General features: G+C 41.9%; 1 protein-coding gene across 1 annotated transcript in view; it reads left to right on the top strand.

Moving 5' to 3' along the window:
- The first annotated feature begins 5,448 nt into the window (after positions 1-5,448).
- Positions 5,449-21,868, top strand: part of pdgfrl (platelet-derived growth factor receptor-like) — a 97,715-nt gene continuing 81,295 nt past the window's right edge. The window contains exon 1 of the mRNA XM_039750943.1: positions 5,449-5,724. Within this exon, the coding sequence (XP_039606877.1) occupies positions 5,670-5,724 (55 nt within the window). The 5' untranslated portion in view covers positions 5,449-5,669. The remainder of the gene's footprint in view (positions 5,725-21,868) is intronic.

Here is a 21,868-nt window from a genome sequence, read left to right on the forward strand (position 1 = left end):
TGTGAAACACGATTCTCTGTCATCCAATATGAGACCCAAACTTGGTCATGACCCATAGTTTAAGAACCTATGCTTTAGGCTAATATCAGTTATTTGATTTGAATGATGTAGTTCTGGACAGGAGCTAGATGAACCAACTGTGTGATTAAGAGGTTGGTTGTATTTGCTTGGGACTTCTAAAGTAAAGTCAAGAGATGATATCAGTCAGATATTGCATACAAAGGGGTGGATACTTGTAGAATGTGTCTTACGAGGATCAGTACATTTTTCTGGAGAGTGTAATTTTCTGTATTACATTTTTTTTTTGCATAGAATTGAACTATTTCCATTGAATTATTAAGAACCATAGGCACATGAGAAACAACTTTACTTGGTGTATGTGATCCGCTTAGAAGCCTCAGCAGTACTGTGCCAAGTTCAGTGGTGAGTAGGCTAAATCTTTCCATGTATTTTGCTACTTATAAAATGCGACAAGTCGGGATAAAGGAACAGAAAATGAGATGCAGTTCAAATGGACAAAATACTGAAACCTGAAAAGCACTGAACAAAAGCATTAAAACCTAAACTAATTCACTGGCAGAAATTTCAGCTGTATAGTTCATACGTCAAAAATCAACATAAGAAAGGTGCAATGAGTATGAATTGTATCCCCAATCTTGGACAACCGAGGAATGCACGTTGTGACCTTTATACTGTTGCAGTGGCGACATCACACACACCACACAGTTCTGGTGTTCCAAACCTGACGACACAGTAGCAACAGTAAACAGCTAATCCCTAAAATGGCATTGTTGGGAAAAAGGCATTAACTAATTGACACCCCTTTGAGTGAGAATTGACTTCGTGATAACACAAATAACCTAAAAAACACCCAAACACAAAAATGCAATGAGAAATCTAGAAAAATTGCAAAGCAAACCAAATCGTAACACCATCTCTTAATAAGGGATTCTTATTATTAAAAAGACTCTAGAAGACACTGATTGAACAGGCTAGCCTGAATAGCATGGTAGCAAAGGGTTAGGCTAATATTAGGTCCCTGTTGTTCCCGGAGCGACGGCCATTAAAGTTATAATCCTATGAAAGTCACAAGCACATTCCGCTTTAAACTGAGCCTGTGACATTATAAACCAGGAGGTGCATGAAAAAGCAGGCAAAAATCAGCTTTCTCCTTCATCCAAACATGGAAAATCTTTCAAGCTTGGACAAAAAAGGAACTCTGTTGTACTTTTATCTGTTTGGGGTCATAGGGTATAAAATCATTTTTAAAAAATGACCATGCTGTCTCTCCATTAATATATTATAGGCTACCATTGTCTTTCCTGGAGCAAAAACTGAGGCAGAAAAATGCAAAGCCATCAGATCCATTCATAGTAAAGTCTGATAAGCAGAAATTATTAATGTATGCTTTGTAGCTTCTGTTTATTAGATGAAATACAGTGGATTCAGAAAGTATTCAGACACCTTTACTTACTGCACATTTTATTGTGTGATACGTTTAATTTTAAAGGGATACATTTCACACTTTTGCCCATCAGTTTACACTCAACCAATTCAGATCCTCTCAAGCTCCATTAGATTGGATGGGACACATCTGTAAATTTGTATCTTTGGGTCTCCTCACAGATATTTTATGGGGTTTAAGTCTAGGCCTACTACAGCAGATGTAGTAAGGTTGACAGCAAGAAGGAGAGTATACAGAGGGAGATGGCAAAGAAGAAGTGGGATAGTCAGAGAGATGCAGAAAGTAGACAAGAGTATAAAGAGATAAGGTGCAAGGTGAAGAGGTAGTGAAGGCTAAAGAAAAGGCATATGATGAGTTGTATGAGAGGTTGGACACTAAGGAGGGAGAAAACGATCTGTACCCAGTGGCGTAGCGTGGGTGTCAGCCACCCCCTTATTTAGGTATTTCAATTTAAAAGACTAAAATATACAGTAATTCTTTGCCGCCCCCTAAAAGTGCCGCCTGGGGCGGGCCACCCCCACTACGCTACGCCACTGTCTGTACCGATTGGCTAGACAGAGGGACCGAGCTGGGAAAGATGTGCAGCAGGATAGGGTGATAAAGGATAAAGATGGAAACATACTCACAAGCGAAGAGAATGCATTGAGCAGATGGAAAGAGTACTTTAAAGGGTTGATGAATGAAGAGAACAAGAGAGAGAAGAGGTTGGATGATGTGGAGATAGTGAATCAGGAAGTGCAATGGATTAGCAAGGAGGAAGTAAGGACAGCTATGAAGATATTGAAGAATGGAAAAGCCATTGGTCCAGATGACATACCTGTGGAAGCATTGAGGTGTTTAGGAGAGATGGCAGTAAAGTTTTTAACCAGATTGTTTAATGGAATCTTGGAAAGTGAGAGGATGCCAGAGGAGTGGAGAAGAAGTGTACTGGTGCTGATATTTAAGAATAAGGGGGATGTACAGGACTGTAGTAACTACAGGAGAATAAAATTGATGAGCCACAGCACGAAGTTATGGGAAAGCAGTATGGTTTCATGCCAAGAAAGAGCACCACAGATGCAATGTTTGCTCTGAGGGTGTTGATGGAGAAATATAGAGAAGCCAGAAGCAGCTGTATTGTGTCTTTGTGGACCCCGAGAAAGCATATGACAGGGTGCCTCAAGAGGAGTTGTGGTATTGCATGAAGAAGTTGGGAGTGGCAGAGAAATACATAAGAGTTGTACAGGATATGTGGAAGCGTGACCGTGGTGAGGTCTGCGGTAGGAGTGACAGAATTATTCAAGGTGGAGGTGGGATTACATTAGGGATCGGCTCTGAGCCCTTTCTTATTTGCAATGGTGATGGACAGGTTAACAGATGAGATTAGACAGGAGTCACTGTGGACTATGATGTTTGCTGATGACATTGTGATCTGTAGCGATAGTAGGGAGCAGGTGGAGGAGACCCTGAAGAGATGCAGATATGCTCTAGAGAGGAGAAGAATGAAGGTCAGTAGGAACAAGACAGAATACATGTGTGTAAATGAAAGGGAGGTCAGTGGAATGATGAGGATGCAAGGAGTAGAGTTGGCGAAGGTGGATGAGTTTAAATACTTGGGATCAACAGTACAGAGTAATGGGGATTGTGGAAGAGAGGTGAAGAAGATAGTGCAGGCAGAGTGGAATGGGTGGAGAAGAGTGTCAGGAGTAATTTGTGACAGACGGGTAAGAGTGAAAGGGAAGGTCTACAGGACAGTAATGAGACCAGCTATGTTATATGGGGTGGAGACGGTGGCACTGACCAGAAAGCAGGAGACAGAGCTGGAGGTAGCAGAGTTAAAGATGCTAAGATTTGCACTGGGTGTGACAAGGATAGATAGAATTAGAAATGACGACATTAGAGGGTCAGCTCAAGTTGGACGGTTGGGAGACAAAGTCAGAGAGGCGAGATTGCGTTGGTTTGGACATGAGCAGAGGAGAGATAAAGAGTATATTGGGAGAAGGATGCTAAGGATAGAACTGCCAGGCACGAGAAAAAGAGGAAGGCCTAAGAGAAGCTTTATGGATGTGGTGAGTGAGGACATGCAGGTGATAGGTGTAACAGAACAAGATGCAGAGGACAGAAAGATATGGAAGAAGATGATCCGCTGTGGTGACCTCTAATGGGAGCAGCCGAAAGAAGAAGTCTTGGCCACTCCATGACAGCCAGAGTTGCCATGAAGCCACTCCAGTATTGTCTTGGTGGTGTGCTTCAGGTCATTATCATGCTGAAAGGAGAACCAATGCCCCAGTCTGAGGTCACATGCAATCTGGAACAGACTTTTTACAAGGATTTCTCTGTATTTGGCTGTGTTCATCCTCCCCTCAGTGCTGACCAGTCTCCCTGTTTTTGCCGCTGACCCCTAGAATATGATGCTGCCATCTTCACCATAGGGGTGGTATTAGGCAAGTGATCAGCAGTGTCTGGTGTTTAGAGTTCTGCCCAAAAAGATCAATTTTTTTCTTATCAGACCAGAGAATCTTTTCCTTTATGCCCTCAGAGTATTTTAAACTGTCTTTTACCCAAAGGTTGCTTTTGTCAGGCCACTGTACTATATATGCCTGATTGATGGAGTGCTGCTGAGATGGTCATCCTTCCGACAAATTCTCTCACTCAGCAGACAATTTCTGAAGCACAGTGACCTGTCTGTCCAATGCTCTTCCTGCCCAGTTACTTAGTTTAGTTGGACAGACAACTCTAGTAAGAGTCCTAGTGGTTCCAATCCTCTTCCTTTCCGAAGTTATTGAGGTCACAGTGCTCCTGGAATCAAATGTTTAGAAATGGTTTTAAAACATTGCCCTGATCTGTGCCTCAGAAGACTACAAAGAGTTCCTTGGACGTAATGGCTTGGTTTTTGTGCTGACATGTAGTGTGAATTATGATACCTCTGTAATAGAATAGACAGGCTACAATAAAGAGGTGGGAAACCACTCTAGTAACCCCATGTAATTGGAAATTGAAAAACAAAGAAAACAAAGAGGTGCTTCCAGAGGTGAGCTCTCAATTTGTAGATCTTCTGGTTACATCCTACCAGCAGGAAGAGACAGGTCCAGGTGGACGGACGCTGGAAGTGACATCAGTGGTGTTATAGCCATCAATCTTCTGCTTTGCAGTGGGAGGAAGAGAAATGGCATTAGGACACAGTGCCAACCTCTGGAGTGGCAGGAAGTAACAACCATCAGAGCCTTTATGCTGTCCCCTATGCGCCCGTGCGTGACACCTTATATACACAGTCGTTTGACTTTATAAACGATGTCCAATCAGTTCAGTTTGCCACAAGTGGGCTCCAATCAAGTTCCAGGCATATCTCAAGGATGATTAAAGCAAACAGAATGCACCTGGAGTGCCACAGCAAAGGGTCTGAGTACCTAATAAGAGATTCAAATGTTTAACTTTTAATAAACTTTTATGAAAAATGTTTCTATTTTTCATTATGGGTGATTGAATGTAGATGAGAAAAATGGCAGATTTATCCATTTAAAATTAAATCTGCGTGTGAAAAGTGAAGGGCTGTGACTAGTGTGATCAAAAGCATGCCACTTCACAGGCGCATTATTTTTCTCTTTTGAAGATACTTGTTTAGTGTTTCTCACACATTCTCAGGACAAGGAAAATGAATTTTTGTCCGTGCTGTGGCAGTGTACATTTTCTTTCCTATTTTTAGGTGTTCTGAGATTCTTTGCCAGTAGGTTTAAAAAAAAAACATTCAACATGAGCTCAGAAATTTCGAACAGCTGACCAAACAAAGGCAAAGATTCAAGTTGAAGTCTCCAGACAGAAAGGCAAATACAGCGCTTGTTCTGAGTAGATTCTAATTTTGTCAAGGTGGCAGCAGAGGGCGCAGGATTCCCAGAAAAGCCAAATAAAGTGGAATTCAGGAATTCGGTGGAGATCCCCAGTGTGGTTCATTTTTTGCTGCTTCATCTGCAAATGCTCATTCCTTTGCAAACACAGTCCAGATTGCAGGCCCAGGAGGCTGTTTTCCCAGCCTCCTCCAGTGCCTTCTCTCTCTCTCTCTCTCTCTCTCTCTCTCGCTCGCTCGCTCACTCTCACTCTCCACCTTCCAGCTGCAAAAGCTTCTCCAGTAGACTGATAGTCTGATAGCCCCCAAAAACCAGAAACTTTGTTGACCTTTGCTTGGACTGGATGATTACTTTGATGGTGAGGCTGCTGTAGCCACTCGACAATGAAGTTGTGGATCATTGTTGCACTGGTTGTGTTCAGTGACGTGCTGCAGAATGGTGAGCATCCACCCAAATTTTGTGTTTTTTTTTTTTGTTTTTTTTTCTGTGTGTCTGTATAAAAGCTCAATATTCATCTCTAAAGAACTAAATTAGCCTGACCTGTCTCTCTGAATTCTGTCTTGCAAGGCTTGACAAAAGTGTTTATTTGCCAGATTACATTTGATGGAAGCCGTTTCTAGTGCTTTCAGTGAAAAATAAAAAAGCCGCAGTGAAGCCCCTAGGAAAAGTTTCTTGAGCACCAAAAAAAAGTAAGAATGGCATTAAAGAAAATCCGCTCAGCTGCCTCTCGCTCTGCAGGGAGCACATGTTTGAGATTACGTGTGGCAGACGGCCGCATTGGGGTCTGTGGTCTTGCAGAACAAGGTGCATGGTTGAAAGCAAGCAGGCTGTTTTAAAAGCAATCATCACATTAGGCAGCCATTCACATGTTAGTCCCAGTGAAATGTTCAATGTCGCTACTAATACGGCACTCACTCGGGGGCTGTTAGCCTTTGACGTTATGAGTATATTCGATCAAATGATGATTATGCCTGTCAGTCTGATCCACTCCAGCCTTCTTCAGATCCCAGGTTCCCAAATGAATGCTCACATGTTGGTCCCCAGTGGCCATGCTGTGTTCAGTAGTACAATTTACACGGTATAAGCACAACCTGAGGGTAACACAGTGAGGCAGCTCGGCATATTTGATCTGCTGACCCTGTGGTGTCAAATCACACAGTGCACTCGCACTGATGTCTAAGGTATGTCAGGGTCTTCCACAGGTTTCATAATCTGAAGTAAAAATTAGTGGCCCTCATTGCTTCCTTCTTGTGCCACTTATTTTCATCAAGAAAGAGAATACTGCAGATTAAAGTGATTTCTTAGCGTAACATGTCTCATCTTGAAAAAGTTCTGTATGGCAGTCCACTGAAATCTGGTTACCAAGCCACTGAAACCTTAAGGAGTTGTCTTGATGAATCACCTAAAGCAGTAAAAGCGATTGTCATTCTGAGCCTCAGCACTTTAGTCATCCCCATCTACATTCCAAACACAAAGAAGTGTGGCGTTTCCAAATTGTCCTTATATGAGAATGCATGCAATTCCCAGGATGTGCCCCACAAATAAACCTCGGACATCAAGAAGTTAAGGGAGGAAGAGAAGCCAGAGGGGGAGATGAAAGGAGGAGAGCATCTGGTGGTATTTTGGTAGGCAGAGAAGTGATGAATGTCCTGGTGACATATCACAGGAAAATTAATGGAAGGAATTATTAAGGATAGGTTTGAGCAACACCTGGCAAGTAAAGCAGTTATTCTGAACAGTCAGCATGGGTTCAGAGGAGGGAGGTCGTGTTTTACTAACATGTTGGAATTCTATGAGGAGGCAACAAAAGGATATGATCAAAGTGGAGCTTATGATATTATTTATCTGGACTTTCAGAAAGCATTCGATAAGGTGCCACATGAGAGGTTGGGCATCAAACTTAAAGAAGTGGGAGTTCAGGGTGATGTTTTTAGATGGGTGCAGAATTGGCTCAGACACAGGAAGCAGAGGGTTATGGTGCGAGGAACCTCATCAGAACTGGCCGATGTTAAGAGTGGTGTTCCACAGGGGTCAGTGCTAGGGCCGCTGCTATTTTTAATATATATAAATGATTTAGATAGGAATATAAGTAACAAGCTGGTTAAGTTTGCAGATGATACCAAGATAGGTGGATTAGCAGATAATTTGGAATCCGTTATATCATTACACAAGGACTTGGATAGCATAAAGACTTGGGCAGATCTGTGGCAGATGATATTTAATTTCAGTAATTGTAAAGTATTACACATAGGAAGTAAAAATATTAGGTTTGAATACACAATGGGCGGTCGGAAAATCGAGAGTACACCTATGAGAAGGATTTAGGAGTCCTAGTGGACTCTAAGTTATCGACTTCCCGACAGTGTTCAGAAGCCATTAAGAAGGCTAACAGAATGTTAGGTTATATAGCACGATGTGTGGAGTACAAGTCCAAGGAGGTTATGCTCAACCTCATCTTGAGTACTGTGTGCAGTTTTGGTCTCCAGGCTACAAAAAGGACATAGCAGCGCTAGAAAAGGTCCAGAGAAGAGTGACTAGGCTGATTCCAGGGCTACAGGGGTTGAATTATGAGGAAAGATTAAAAGAGCTGAGCCAGACAGTTTAAGCAAAAGAAGATTAAGAGGTGACATGATTGAAGTGTTTAAAATTATGAAGGGAATTGGTACAGTGGATCGAGACTGGTATTTTAAAATGAGCTCATCAAGAACACAGGGACACAGTTGGAAAGTTTTTCTTTACACAAAGAACAATAGATACTTGGAATAAGCGACCAAGTAGTAGTAGGGAGGCCATAATAGAAAGACAGCGATGGACTGGCAACCCCGATCCAGAGTCATCCATCAAGGCATGGACTCCATAAGACCTCTGAAAGTGTTCTGTAGTATGTGGCCTCAAGACAGTGTTAACAATGTGAATTTGACTTGAGAAAGAGGAGGAGGAGGAGGAGGTTGTGAGCATGCACTGATTACAGCTTCTTGCCGCAGCCACAACATGACGAACCACCTGGATTGGGACCCGAGTGTAGCCAGAAATACAGTTAATTTCATTATTTTTTTGCCAAACAAAACTCCAAGTTCTGCTGAAACTTCAGTTTCACGCACAGATCCCCACTAGTCAACAGACAATGCTGGCATTATCTTCGACCTTATCTTTACTCACTGCTTCTCCTTCACCACCCCACTATCAAATGGCCTCACCACAATGCATCAACGTCCTGTTTAATGTGTTCAGGTGGGGGTACATACAGTATGCACAGTATATCTAAACACACAGAAAGGTACAATGCAGTGCGTTTTCTTCTCACAAGTTAGCCTAACTGGTATTCTTAACAGACTTTGCGTGTTCTTTAGGGTAAATATCTGTGAAAATAGGTGGGATAAATCAGCTGCTGCCCCACCGTATCAATCAACAAAGTTTAAAACCTCCTTTCCTGTAATACACTCATTTGGTTGTATAGAGTAACAACATTCAAAGATAAGAAACTGTACAAAGTGGTCTGTGCTAATTATCTTGACCATATATTCTGAAAGACCAAGTCAAGGTGTTAACCACTTTGCTCCCAAATTTCAAAGTTCAAAGAATTGCCTCCTTACCAGATTCTGCAAGTCAGATATCCAGATGATATAAAAACGATACTTAGGTGTGACTCCAGGACAAATGAGAATCTTCTTCTTGAGAATCAGGTAGACCACTGCTAGCACCTCATTTAGGTTGTTTCATTCCTGAAGGGCACTCACTCCCTGACAAAAAAGATTTAAAAGAAAAGCCACTTTTCTCTCAGAAGGTTGATTTCTCAAACATTGTAGTGATTACATGAAATCATTAGTTGATGTGAGGGGTCCCAAGAACTTGAAAAGGTTTGAATGCCCCAAAATTGAATTCTGCTTGCCAGTGTTGGTGAAGGGTTTAGCTAAAATTTTGAAAGATCAAACCTGATTTGTCAAGGGAAGACAAATACTATTAAACCCTCTACGAATGCTCAGTATACACCAGTCAGCCACCACATTACAACCACCTGCCTAAAATTGTAGAGGTTCCCCTAGTGACACCAAAACAGCTCTGACCCGTCAAGGCATGGACTACACAAGACCTCTGAAGGTGTCCTGTAGTATGTGGCCTCAAGACTTTAGCAGCAGATCCTTTGAGCCCTGCGAGGTGGGCCTCCATGGACCAGACATTCTTTTTCCAGCACATCGCACAGATGCTCAATCAGCACGAGATATGGGGAATTTGGAAGCAAACTCAACAACGTGAACTCTTTGCCATGTTCCTCAAACCATTCCTGAACAATTTTTGCAGTGTGACAGGGTGCATTATCCTGCTGAAATGGACATAAAGTAATACCATTGCCATGAAGGTGTGTACATAGTCTTCAATCATCATTAGATAGGTGGTATTGTGTGAAAGTAACAATCACATGAATGCCAGGACACAAAGTTTCCCAGTAGAATAATGCCTTGCCTTCTTCCCACAGTGCATCATGCTGCCATCTCTTCCCCAGCTAAATAACACACACACACATGTCCGTCCACTTGATCTAAAAGAAAACATGACCACCATGGTTCATCAGACCAGCCCACCTTCTTTCATTTCTCCGTGGTCCAGTTATGATGCTCATGTGCACATTGTAGGCAGTTTTGGAGGTGGACAGGTGTCAGCATGGGCACTCTGACTAATCTGCAGCTACACAGATCCCATATGCAGCAAGCAGCAATGCACTGTATCAACAATTTGTGCTACTGTAGCTCTTCTGTGGGATCGGGTCAGACAGGCTAGACTTCACTCCCCACCTGTACCAATGAGCCTTGGGCATCCATGACCAAGGCTGGTTTATTGGTTGACCATCATGGGACCACTTTTGGTAGGTACTAACCACTTTATACAAACTTACTCTGACTAAGTCTTCTAGCCATCACAGTTTGGCCCTTGTCAAAGTTGTTCAGATCCTTATGCTTGACCATTCTTCTTGCTTCCAACACTGACTGTTCATTTGCTGCCTAATATATCTGTGAAGTAGACAGGTGCCATTGTAATGAGAGAAACAATGCTATTCACATCACTTGCCAGTGTTTTAATGTTGTGGCTGATCAGTGTAGGCTTCTGCAGCTATCTTGTGTCTTGCTTTCTCTGGATACAGGAAGAAAGAGTCAAATCTTCTATATAATACACTATTCTGGCTGTCTGTTTGTCTGTCCAGGATTTTAATTCACCTGTAGCTCGAAAACCATTTGAACTATTGACCTGAAATTTGGCACCCACATACTACGTGACGTCTACTATCCGCTTTTGGAATGATGATTGATCTCCAAGGTTATTCCTGTCTTTATTTTTATTTTATTTTATTGTAGAATCAACTCTCGGCAGTGGCCATTAGGGTGGCCATGCAGCGCATGCATATGGGCGCTGTTCTCATCTCTACCTCCTTCGTCGTCCCTTTCCCTACCTCTTCTTATCTTAATCATTCTTGAGACAGATTGAAGACTTAAGTGCAAGCTTAAGTGAAAAATTAAAGAACGCATACTAAGTAATTGCAACACAAACACTGACTTAATCAGTTTTAACACGAAAAGATGCCGATGAGAAAAGAGAATAAGCGGGCAGCTATGGTGGAGAAAAGAAGAGCTGCTCAGGAAGCAGCAAGTGCATCAACCTCTGAGCAAATGAATGCTAAACGTACAGAGAAAGAGTTTGAAAACTAGGAATGCTCAAGTGTATTCACGTCACGTTATTGTGCAGTACACCATTACTGGTCGGATTATAATTACAGTAAACCCTTGTTTATCGCAGTTAATCCGTTCCAGACTCTACCGCGATAAATACATTTCCGCAAAGTACAATTCTTTATTTATGAATCAAATATTTTCACAGTTAGAGCATAGAAAACCTGTTTACAACCTTCTAAATATGTTTTTTAACATTATTAGAGCCCTCTAGACATGAAATAACACCCTTTAGTCAAAAGTTTAAACTGTGCTCCATGACAAGACAGAGATGAAAGTTCCGTCCCACAATTAAAAGAATGCAAATATATCTTCCTCTTCAAAGCAGTGCACGTCAGGAGCAGAGAATGTCAGAGAGAGCGAGAAAAGCAAACAATCAAAAATCAATAGGTGCTGTTCGGGCTTTTAAGAATGTGAAGCACCGCCAAGCAGCTGCAAAGAAGGGAGCAATGCGAACATCCCCTTCGTCAGGAGCAGAGAATGTCAGAGAGAGTGAGAGAGAGAAAAAGCAAACAATCAAAAATCAATAGGTGCTGTTCGGGCTTTCAAGTATGCGTATATCATTGAGGAGTTTTGTTTAATATGTAATACGTGCTCTGATTGGGTAGCTTCTCATCCATCCGCCAATAGCGTCCCTTGTATGAAATCAACTGGGCAAACCAACTGAGGAAGCATGTACCATAAATTAAAAGACCCATTGTCAGCAAAAATCTGTGATATATATTTAGATATGCTTACATTTAAAATCCGCGATGGAGTGAAGCCGCGAAAGTCGAAGCACGATATAGCGAGGGATTACTGTAGTATACTATTCAAATGTGGGCTTTGGACCCAATATATGGTATGTGCAAGGATTAACTCAGACACATCAAATTATTTCTCTTTAGGCAGAACTGCCCGTTGTTACCAATGCTATTCAGCTTCTTGATTTCCGTATCCATAAACAAGCAGACTTTGGAGGATTGTAGGAGATCAACAGAAGCTACTACTTTAAGCAAAGAACGTTATACTGTACTTTATATTAACACTCATATTCATCTCTGCCATTTCTGTTAGTTGTATGAGGGAAATTCAGCAAAAATTTCTGGGTTTAAGATGTACTTGAATAAGAACAAAGTTTTCCACTCAATTATTCTTGCACTTCAACTTGATAATTTTTTAGCTGGAATCAAATTTGCAAAAAAACATTAAGACCTTTCCACGCTTGGTTATAGCAACCTGATGGAAAGTGTTAAGCAAGATGTCTCCACCTTTCTTTAGAAGGGAGAATTATTACTGAGAAAATTAAAATCCTTACAAGTGTATTTCTTTATAAAACCAACTTCTGAAAACTAAACACCAGCATAGCAATGTTTATTTGGAACACAAGAAGGTAATTAATTAAAAAGTCGATTCGACAAAGATCTCATCTTTTCAACTTCTTTTCCTGGTGAGAGTCACTGTGGCAGTAGGCCTAGTAGGTCAGCTAGGCTTCCTTGTCTCCAGTTACAGATTCCAGCTCTTGCTGAGGAATTTCCAGGCGTACCCAAGCCAGCTGAAAAACATAATCCTTCCCATGTGTCCTGAATCTGCTGCAGGGTCTCCACCTAGTTGGAAGTGCCCAGAGCAGTTCTAGTGGGAGCCACAACAGGTAGCATCCTTTCAACAGACCCAAGCCTCCTTAACTGATTCCTCTCGATATGGAGGAGCATATGGAGGTTTCCCAAATCACTGAGCTTCTCACCCTGTTACGAAGTATAAGCCCAGATACCCTGAGAGGAAACCACATTTCTGCTGCTTATATTCGTGATTTCATTCTTTTGGTCATTACCTTCAGCTAATGACCATAGGTGAGAACAGGGATGTAGATCAACCAGTAAATTAACGGTTTTGTCTTTAGACTTAGCTCCCGCTTCACCACAATGGACCATTACAGTGTCCGCTTGTTGACCTCACACTCCCTTTCCTGTCACTCATGTACAAGATCACAAGATACTTGAATTCTTCCATACCTTCCTCATCCCCACATGAATACAGGAATCCACTCTTATCCGAGATATAAACATGATATCAGACTTGAAGGTGCTGATCTTCATCCCAGCTACTTCACACTCAGCAGTATATCGCTTGAGTGCTTGCTGAAGGTCACAGTCAGAGAGGCAAAGAGGACATCTTTCACATGAAGCTGCAATACTATACCTAGCCTCCCCAACAGGACACCCACACATCCTTGGCTGCACCTTCATATCCTGTCCATGAAAACTACAAACAAGAGTGGTGCCAAGTCACAGCTTTGATGGAGTCTGACACCCACAGTAAATTAATTCATCTTAACGTCAAGTATTTGGACACATATCTCACTTCATTCATATAGGGAATGAGTAGAATGCAAGAACTGCTCTGTTACCCCTTTATTCCTGCAAAAATTCCTATAACACATTTAGCCTGGGTTATCATACTCCCATATGTCCTCCTGCAACTGTGCCAGGAAGAAACTGATCTAGTGTTCCATATTGATGCTCCTGTATTTTTCGCTCAGCCATCTGATGATTTCTTCCCTCTAGCACCCTTGTATATGCCTTACCTGAAAGGCTGAGGAGTGTGATCCCTCTGTAACTGGAACAGATTCTCTGGTCACCTTTGTTAAATATGGGGACCACCACACCAGTCTGCCATTCCAAGGGTGCTTTACGCAACTTCCATGCAACAGTGAACAGACGCATTAACCTTGTTCTCCCAACAATGACCAGGCGTTTTCAACATCTCTGGTCGGATTTCATCCCCCCCACATCCTTACCACTATGGTGTCCTTGGGCCACCGTAGGGACTTCAGAAACATTGATGGATTTGTCTAACATTGCCTCCTGGTAGGACAGGATCTATGGTGGATTGAGGAGTTCCTTAAAGCATTCCTTCCATGCTCAACAATTTTCACAGAACAGGTCTGCACCGATCCACCCCTGCTTAACAGTCTAGGCAAGGTCGCACTTTCTTCTCCAGAGGTGTCAAATAGTTTTCTAGAACAGCCTCAAGGTAATCCAGTAGTCTTCTTTCAGGTTTTTACAAACTCCTCCCATGCTCAATCTTTTGCTTTCACAACCACTTTTGCAGCAGTCATCTTAACCTGTCCGGTAGCTCTCAGAAGATCCCAGAGGAGTCTGACAGCTTCCTTCACCTCTGGTGTCCACCCGTGGTTCTAGGGTTGCTGCAAAGCGATACCCCAACTGCATTAAAAATACATGGACCACCAGGACTTTGTGTCTCCAACCTCACTCTACACATGAGAAAAGTTCTTTTGGAGGTACACATTGAACTCATCATGAGCCTGATGTTTCCAGAAAAATGTAACTACTCCTCTAGAGTTTGCTGGTCTATCGGGTCTACACCCCTCACTTCAAATCCAACTCATTAATAAGTGGTGATCACTTGACAACTTTGATCCTTTATTAATAATAAAAATAATAATAATAATCTTTACATTTATACAGAGCTTTCACCCAAGTGTCTAAAACATACATACAGGCAATAATAATAATTAGTTCATTTGTTATACTAATAAACTAATAAAAATGTCTTTATTGTAATAAGGAAAGTTTTGAAATCAGCCCTACGCTTAACTGGGAGCCAGTATAGTGACTTGAGAACTGGAGTTACGTGATCATATTTTCTAGTTCTTGCAACGATTCTTGTAGCATTTTGAATTTACTGAAAGGTGCATAAGAAATAATTCAAACAGTAAGTGAATAAAACATTGCAGTAGTCAATCTACTAGAAGTAAATGTACAAATACATTTCTCAGTATCTTTTATTTAAAAAAACAGCCTTAATTTTGCAATACTTTTAAGTAGAAAAAGCAGGTTTTAGATAATATTGCAATGTTTGTTCTAAAATACATTGCAGTGTCAAAAGATAGCACCTAAGCTGTGTTTTGATTCAGTAAAGTAGAGTTAAAAAGTGACAGGATGTTGTTGTGGTCGACATTACTCTCTCCATTAAATCACATTCCTGATTTTTCTGTATTCAAAGACAAGTACTTATCATCCATCCACACTTAATTTTGCTGACACAATTAATTAAGGGCGCTCTTTGAGAAAAGTCATTCTGTCTTAAAGAAAGTTATAGCTACTGTTGCCTCCATACAAGTGAAAATGAATGTTATATGTTTTATTGATATTACTCAACGGAATCATGTAAAGTGAAGACCATTAAGGTGTGAGAACTGAGCCCTGTAGGACACCATATTCAACTTCTGAATATGCTGATGGAGTCCTGTCACCCAAAATGATCTCATAAACATGAAGTACATGGCACAAGGATGGCACCTGATAGCCCGATATACAGTAATATTCTGTATGCTGTGTTTAAATTTAACATCACAATTACTGTCAGCAGAAGACATTAAAATGCCATTTAAAACATCGGTTAGTGACATTACAGTACTGTGATGAAGCCACACTGGATTTTCTTCAATAACTTGTGATGTGTAAGATGAGACTGAAGCTACATGGTTACTGCTTTTTCAAGTACTTTAAAAAGAAAAGGTACATTTGAAATAAGTCTATAATTATGAAGTATATTTGGGCCTAGCACTGATTTTTTTTTTAATGGCAGCATGATAAGCAACATTTTTAGTGTATTAGGAATTGTGTCAGTCAGTAATGAACTACTAATAATGTCAAAGAATTGCCAGAGCACTGACTTAGTTTTTCATTAATTTTGTATAACCATTTGCAATACTTAAACTTTAGAGCCATATGAGACTTTACTTCTAGTGCTAGAAGAAATAAAACAACATTATTTCCAAATCATACATCAAGTAAGCATAGTAAATCACTGTCTTCAAAGGTTAAAGTAGCTTATGAGTGGAAAGAATGCACATATGGTTGCAGTGTTCACGAAGGGTGACTAAATGGATGTTAGTAATTATAGATCAATAAACCATAACACAAAACACAAAGTAGATAGATAGATAGATACTTTATTATTCCCAAGGGGAAATTCATATACTCCAGCAGCAGCATACATAAAGAACAATCTTAAATTAAAGAGTGATACAAATACAGGTATAACAGACAATAATTTTGTATAATGTTAACGTTTACCCCCCCGGGTGGAATTGAAGAGTCGCATAGTGTGGGGGAGGAACGATCTCCTCAGTCTGTCAGTGGAGCAGGACAGTGACAGCAGTCTGTGTTGAAGCTGCTCCTCTGTCTGGAGATGATCCTGTTCAGTGGATGCAGTGGATTCTCCATGATTGACAGGAGCCTGCCCAGTGCCCGTCGGTGTGCCACGGATGTCAAACTGTCCAGCTCTGTGCCTACAATAGAGCCTGCCTTCCTCACCAGTTTGTCTAGGCGTGAGGCATCCCTCTTCTTTATGCTGCATCCCCAGCACACCACCGCGTAGACGAGGGTGCTTGCTACAATCATCTGATAGAACATCTGCAGCATCTTATTGCAGATGTTGAAGGACGCCAGCCTTCTAAGTAAGTATAGTCGGCTCTGTCCTTTCTTACACAAAGCATCAGTATTGGCAGTCCAGTCCAATTTGTCATCCAGCTGCACTCCCAGGTATTTATAGGTCTGTACCCTCTGCACACAGTCTCCTCTAATGATCACGGGGTCCATGAGGGGCCTGGGCCTCCTAAAATCCACCACCAGCTCCTTGGTTTTGCTGGTGTTCAGTTGTAGGTAGTTTTGAGTCACACCATATAACAAAGTTCTTGATTAGGTTCCTGTTCTCCTCCTCCTGCCCACTCCTGATGCAGCCCACAATAGCAGTGTTGTCAGCGAACTTTTGCACGTGGCAGGACTCCGAGTTGTATTGGAAGTCTGATGTATACAGGCTGAACAGGACCAGAGAAAGTACAGTCCCCTGCGGTGCTCCTGTGCTGCTGACCAGAATGTCAGACCTGCAGTTCCCGAGATGCACATACTGGGGTCTGTCTGTAAGGTAGTCCATGATCCATGCCACAAGGTGTGAATCTACTCCCATCTCAGTCAGCTTGTCCCTAAGGAGCAGAGGTGGGATGGTGTTGAAGGTGCTAGAGAAGTCCAAAAACATAATTCTTACAGCACCACTGCCTCTGTCCAAGTGGGACAGGGATCAGTTTAGCATGTAGACGATGGCATCCTCCGCTCCCACCTTTTCTTGGTATGCGAACTGCAGAGGGTCAAGGGCATGGCGGACCTGTGGCCTCAGGTGGTGAAGCAGCAGCTGCTTTATGGTCTTCATCACATGTGACGTCAGAGCAACAGGCCGGAAGTCATTCGACTCACTAGGACGTGATACCTTTGGGACTGGGGTGATATAAGATGTTTTCCAAAGCCTTGGGACTCTCCCCTGTTCCCGGCTCAGGTTGAAGATACGCTGTAGAGGACTCCCCAGTTCCAGCGCACAGGCCTTCAGCAGTCGTGGCGATACACCATCTGGACCCGCTGCTTTTCTGGCACGAAGTCTTTTCAGCTCTCTGCTCACCTGGGCTGCTGTAATTGTGGTTAAGGATGTCTCTCCTATGCTGGCATCAGCAGAAGGATGGGTGGAGAGTGCAGTACTCCGAGGTGAGAGTGGGTTAGGGTGGTCAAACCTGTTAAAGAATTTGTTCATTTGGTTTGCTCTCTCCACGTCTGTCTCGATGGTGGCACATCGCTTCAAGCTGCAGCCAGTGATGATCTTCATCCCATCCCATACTTCCTTCATGCTGTTGTTCTGCAACTTCTGCTCCAGCTTTCTCCTGTACTGCTCTTTCGCCGCCCTGAGCTGGACTCGGAGTTCCTTCTGTATGCGCTTGAGCTCATGCTGATCACCACCTTTAAAAGCCCTTTTCTTCTGGTTCAAAAGGCCCTTGATGTCACTTGTAACCCATGGCTTGTTGTTAGCATAGCAGCGTACTGTTCTTACTAGATCTACAATGTCCATACAGAAGTTGATGTTATCAGTAGTGCAGTCAACAGCCTCCTCAATGTTCTCATTATAAGATCCCTACAGGATATCCCAGTCCATAGTACACCATAGTCAGAAATTAACTTTAAGGTTATTTATTTGAATACAGTATTCAGCATAGGTTGGTTTTAAAGAAGAGGATCTTGTCTCGGGCGGCATGGTGGAGCAGTGATAGCACTGCTGCCTCACAGTTAGGAGACCTGGGTTCGCTTCGAGGGGCCTCCCTGCGTGGAGTTTGCATGTTCTTGCCATGTCTGCGTGGGTTCCCTCCCACAGTCCAAAGACATGCAGGTTAGGTGCATTGGCGATTCTAAATTGTCCCTGGTGTGTGTGTGTGTGTGTGTGTGTGACCTGCGGTGGGCTGGCACCCTGTGTTGGCTGGGATTGGCTCCAGCAGACCCTCGTGACCAAGTAGTTAGGATATAACAGGTTGAATAATGGATGGATGGATCTTATCTCACAGTCAAAGGACCTTTTTGAATTCCCTGACATTCATTTTTCCTCAGGGTTTATAAAATCATAAATCAAAGTGGTTGGACACTACTGATAGTATGCCACCATTTTAAATACCATCAGGTCGATGATGTCATGTGCTGTGACATCTGGCTGTCACATGATAGAAACGGGTTTGTTGCTCGTAACAACATTGGCTGCTGGAAAATACATAAATTGATGGCAACCATGAGAAGAAACAAGACAGGAAATTGCAGCCCTAAAGCATAAACAAAATAGAGATAAAAATAACTTTATAATCGAAGTAAAAATGAAAGGACAAAATATGTGCAAAAATACATAGTGCGCCTCAGAATCATAACAAAGAATATGTCCAAGAAATTGTGTTACTGCATCATTCTTCTTAGTTATAAAGGCTGGAGTGTTTGTATCATTTCAAGCAGTGTCTTTCTGAATCCTCCAGTTTATACCCAAAGTGTCCTCTGAAGACATTCTTAAAGTGGGTGATGTCACACACGTGCTCATGGGAGTCAGCTGAAGTGCTCAAAAAGAGATCATTCCATGGCAGACCAGGGGGTAGCAGAGTACACTGATCCCTCCTCTTTTTCATCGTCAGACCATTCACGGGAAATTTCGCCTGGATTCAATGACGCCACTTCTGGTTCCTGCCCTGATTTAGTCACTTCTAGTCTTGGGCCCGATATTATGACTTCCCCTGGCCGAGTTTAAAACCGCCATGTTTGCCTGTTTGTTTGTTCTGTTGTTGAACTGAAGTCTGTTGAGACCTGTTTCATTGAACCAAACATTCAATTGTTGGCAGCCTATTTCAAGTATACGGGTGACTTCCCTCAAACCTTTACCTGTGTTTGTCGGATCCTTTCACAAAGAATAGCACAATCTTCTTGCTGGGGGCATCATAGCAAAATATGCCATATTTTATGCATGGCAAGCCCCAAAAAGATAATCTGGCATTCCCGGGAATGAAACTGCTGTAATTCCTGGGAAAACGGGAACGGCCAAGCTCACACATAGAGCGTGTAAAAGTGTAAAAATCGATCAAGTTATAGTTGAAAATAATTAAGGTGGGGCCATTGCTGCAGCTTGCACTTCATCAGACAACAGTTTTAAACAGCAACTTTAAATTGCAATGCGTCAGTCTGTTGCATCCGCACTATCTGTTTCTTAAGAAACTTGCCATCACAGAATGATGACAAGAAACTGGATGCATGAGTAAATGCTGAAATGGCGGTGTTTCCGAGCAATGGCAAGTGCGGGCCATTAGAACAAGTGTATCAGTATCTGATGATTGTGCCGCCTACTTCAGTGGAGGCAGAGCATGCTTTCTCAGCGGCTGGCTTACTTCTGCATGAAGGAGCGCTCTTGCCTGAATGACCGCACGCTGGACACATTAATAATAATAATAACTCATTACATTTATATAGTGCTTTTCTCAGTACTCAAAGCGCTATCCACACAGGGAGGAACCGGAAATCGAACCCACAATCTCCTTATTGCAAAGCAGCAGCACTACCACTGCGCCACCAGTGAGGACGTTGTGCTTTCTACGCTCTTATTACCACAAATAAAGATACATGTACTTATATAACAGCATGAACTGCTCGTAGATAAGGTTAGTCTTTTATTTGTGTCAACATATTGCAGTAGTTTTATTAAAAATAAGTGTCAGTCTTTTTTAAAAACATTCACATGTGAAATGCCCGTGCACTTTGTCATCCCCGGCAGCCCGGGATTCCCGGGAATGAAATGCGGGATTCCCAAATTCCCGGGAATTGATAAACCCGTCTGGGAATGGATTCCCTAGCCCCAAACTCAGCCCATACTAAATCTTGAATTGTGCCATTACTGTCACATTTTGGTGGCAGCAGTGGGATCGACCAGGAGACCCTGAAGACCACCAAAATGCAGATGGCCTGCTAGTTGTTCCTGACCAATAGGGGCAGCACTAAACCTTAGTGGAGAGACAGAAAATACATGAAAATTCTAACAGTAATTCCTAAACTGGTTTTGCTCTTTTGTTTCATGAAACATATTAAAACATTAGCAAATGTTGTTGACGCGAGCGCTCCTGCAGCATCTCGCTACCGCTAATGAGCTGTGCTGGTGTCACAGAGAGGCTCTAACGTCGGATATACAGTATATGCAGGGCTTCAATTTCTTCCCAGTATAATAACCGATGTGGCATATAACAGTATAAAATGTATAAAGAATGATCCGATAATCATGGACTACTTACTTTATCTTAGTACCAGTAATGGCGCACTGCATGATAACATGTAGTGAATACACTTGACTTGACCATTCCTAGTTTTCATGCTCTTTCTCTGTACGTTTAGCATTCGTTTGCTCAGAAGTTGATGCGCTTGCTGCTTCCTGAGCAGCTCTTCTTTTCTCCATCCTAGTGGCCCGCTTCTTCTGTCGTCGGCAGCTTTTTGCATTAAAACTGATTAAGTCTGTGTTTGTGTTGCAATTACTTAGTATGTTTTCGTTAATTTTTCACTTACGCTGGCACTTAAGTCTTCAATCTGCCTCAAGAATGATTTAAGGTATGAAGAGGCAGGGAAGTGACGGCTAAGGTGGTAGAGATGAGAATGGCGCCCGTATGCATGTGCCACGTGGGCGTTCTGTTGCCCGCTGCCAAAAATTAATTCTACAATAAAATAAAATAAAAATAAAAAGAGGAATAACCTTGGAGGTCAATCATCACCCTGAAAGCAGATAGTAGACGTCACGTAGTATACGTGTACCAAACTTCAGGTCAGTAGGTCAAACGGTTTGCGAGCTACAGGTGATTTAAAATCCTGGACAGGCAAGCTAACAGCCATGGTAACGTATTATATATTAAGATGTGCATTTATTTATATAATTATTTCATTGTATTTTCCCTCCAGTAACTGAAAAATATACTGCTTGTAATAAATGCGAAAAGTAAAACTTTAAACGTTATTATAATGTTGCCACACAGATTACTGGATACCAGGATAATTCAGGACCTTTCGATTAACAAAAACTCTTTTGTAACAACACACTTTTCATATGAGGTTTGCCAGAAAATCACTTTACCCGTTTTTGAATTTGCTGGGGTGAGATGTAAGTTTACAACAGTATATGAAGAATACATGAGGTGTTTAATAACAGCTATGAAGAGTAATATACTGTATATTGGAGAAATCTAATAAATTCAATTTTCAAATGTCACACACTTGATATTTTAATTTTCCTATCCTATTCCTTCCTTTATTGGCTACTTTTCTGAATTCCAACTATTCAGTTCACTGTAAGATTTGCAATTTCAGAACTGCAGTAAAATAGCCCTTGTTTTTAAGCTACCTCACATACTGTAAGTGATCAGACTTTTCTATTGTGTATTAACAGAATTAGTCATTGAATCTGACAACTCTGAGCATTGTTATCTGGAGACGGCGCCCATTCAAATCTGTGTTGTATGCTTTAGTCATATTTTTGTTATC

The sequence above is a fragment of the Polypterus senegalus genome, chromosome 4 (genome assembly GCF_016835505.1).
Source record: "Polypterus senegalus isolate Bchr_013 chromosome 4, ASM1683550v1, whole genome shotgun sequence".
Taxonomy (NCBI): Eukaryota; Metazoa; Chordata; class Cladistia; order Polypteriformes; family Polypteridae; genus Polypterus; species Polypterus senegalus.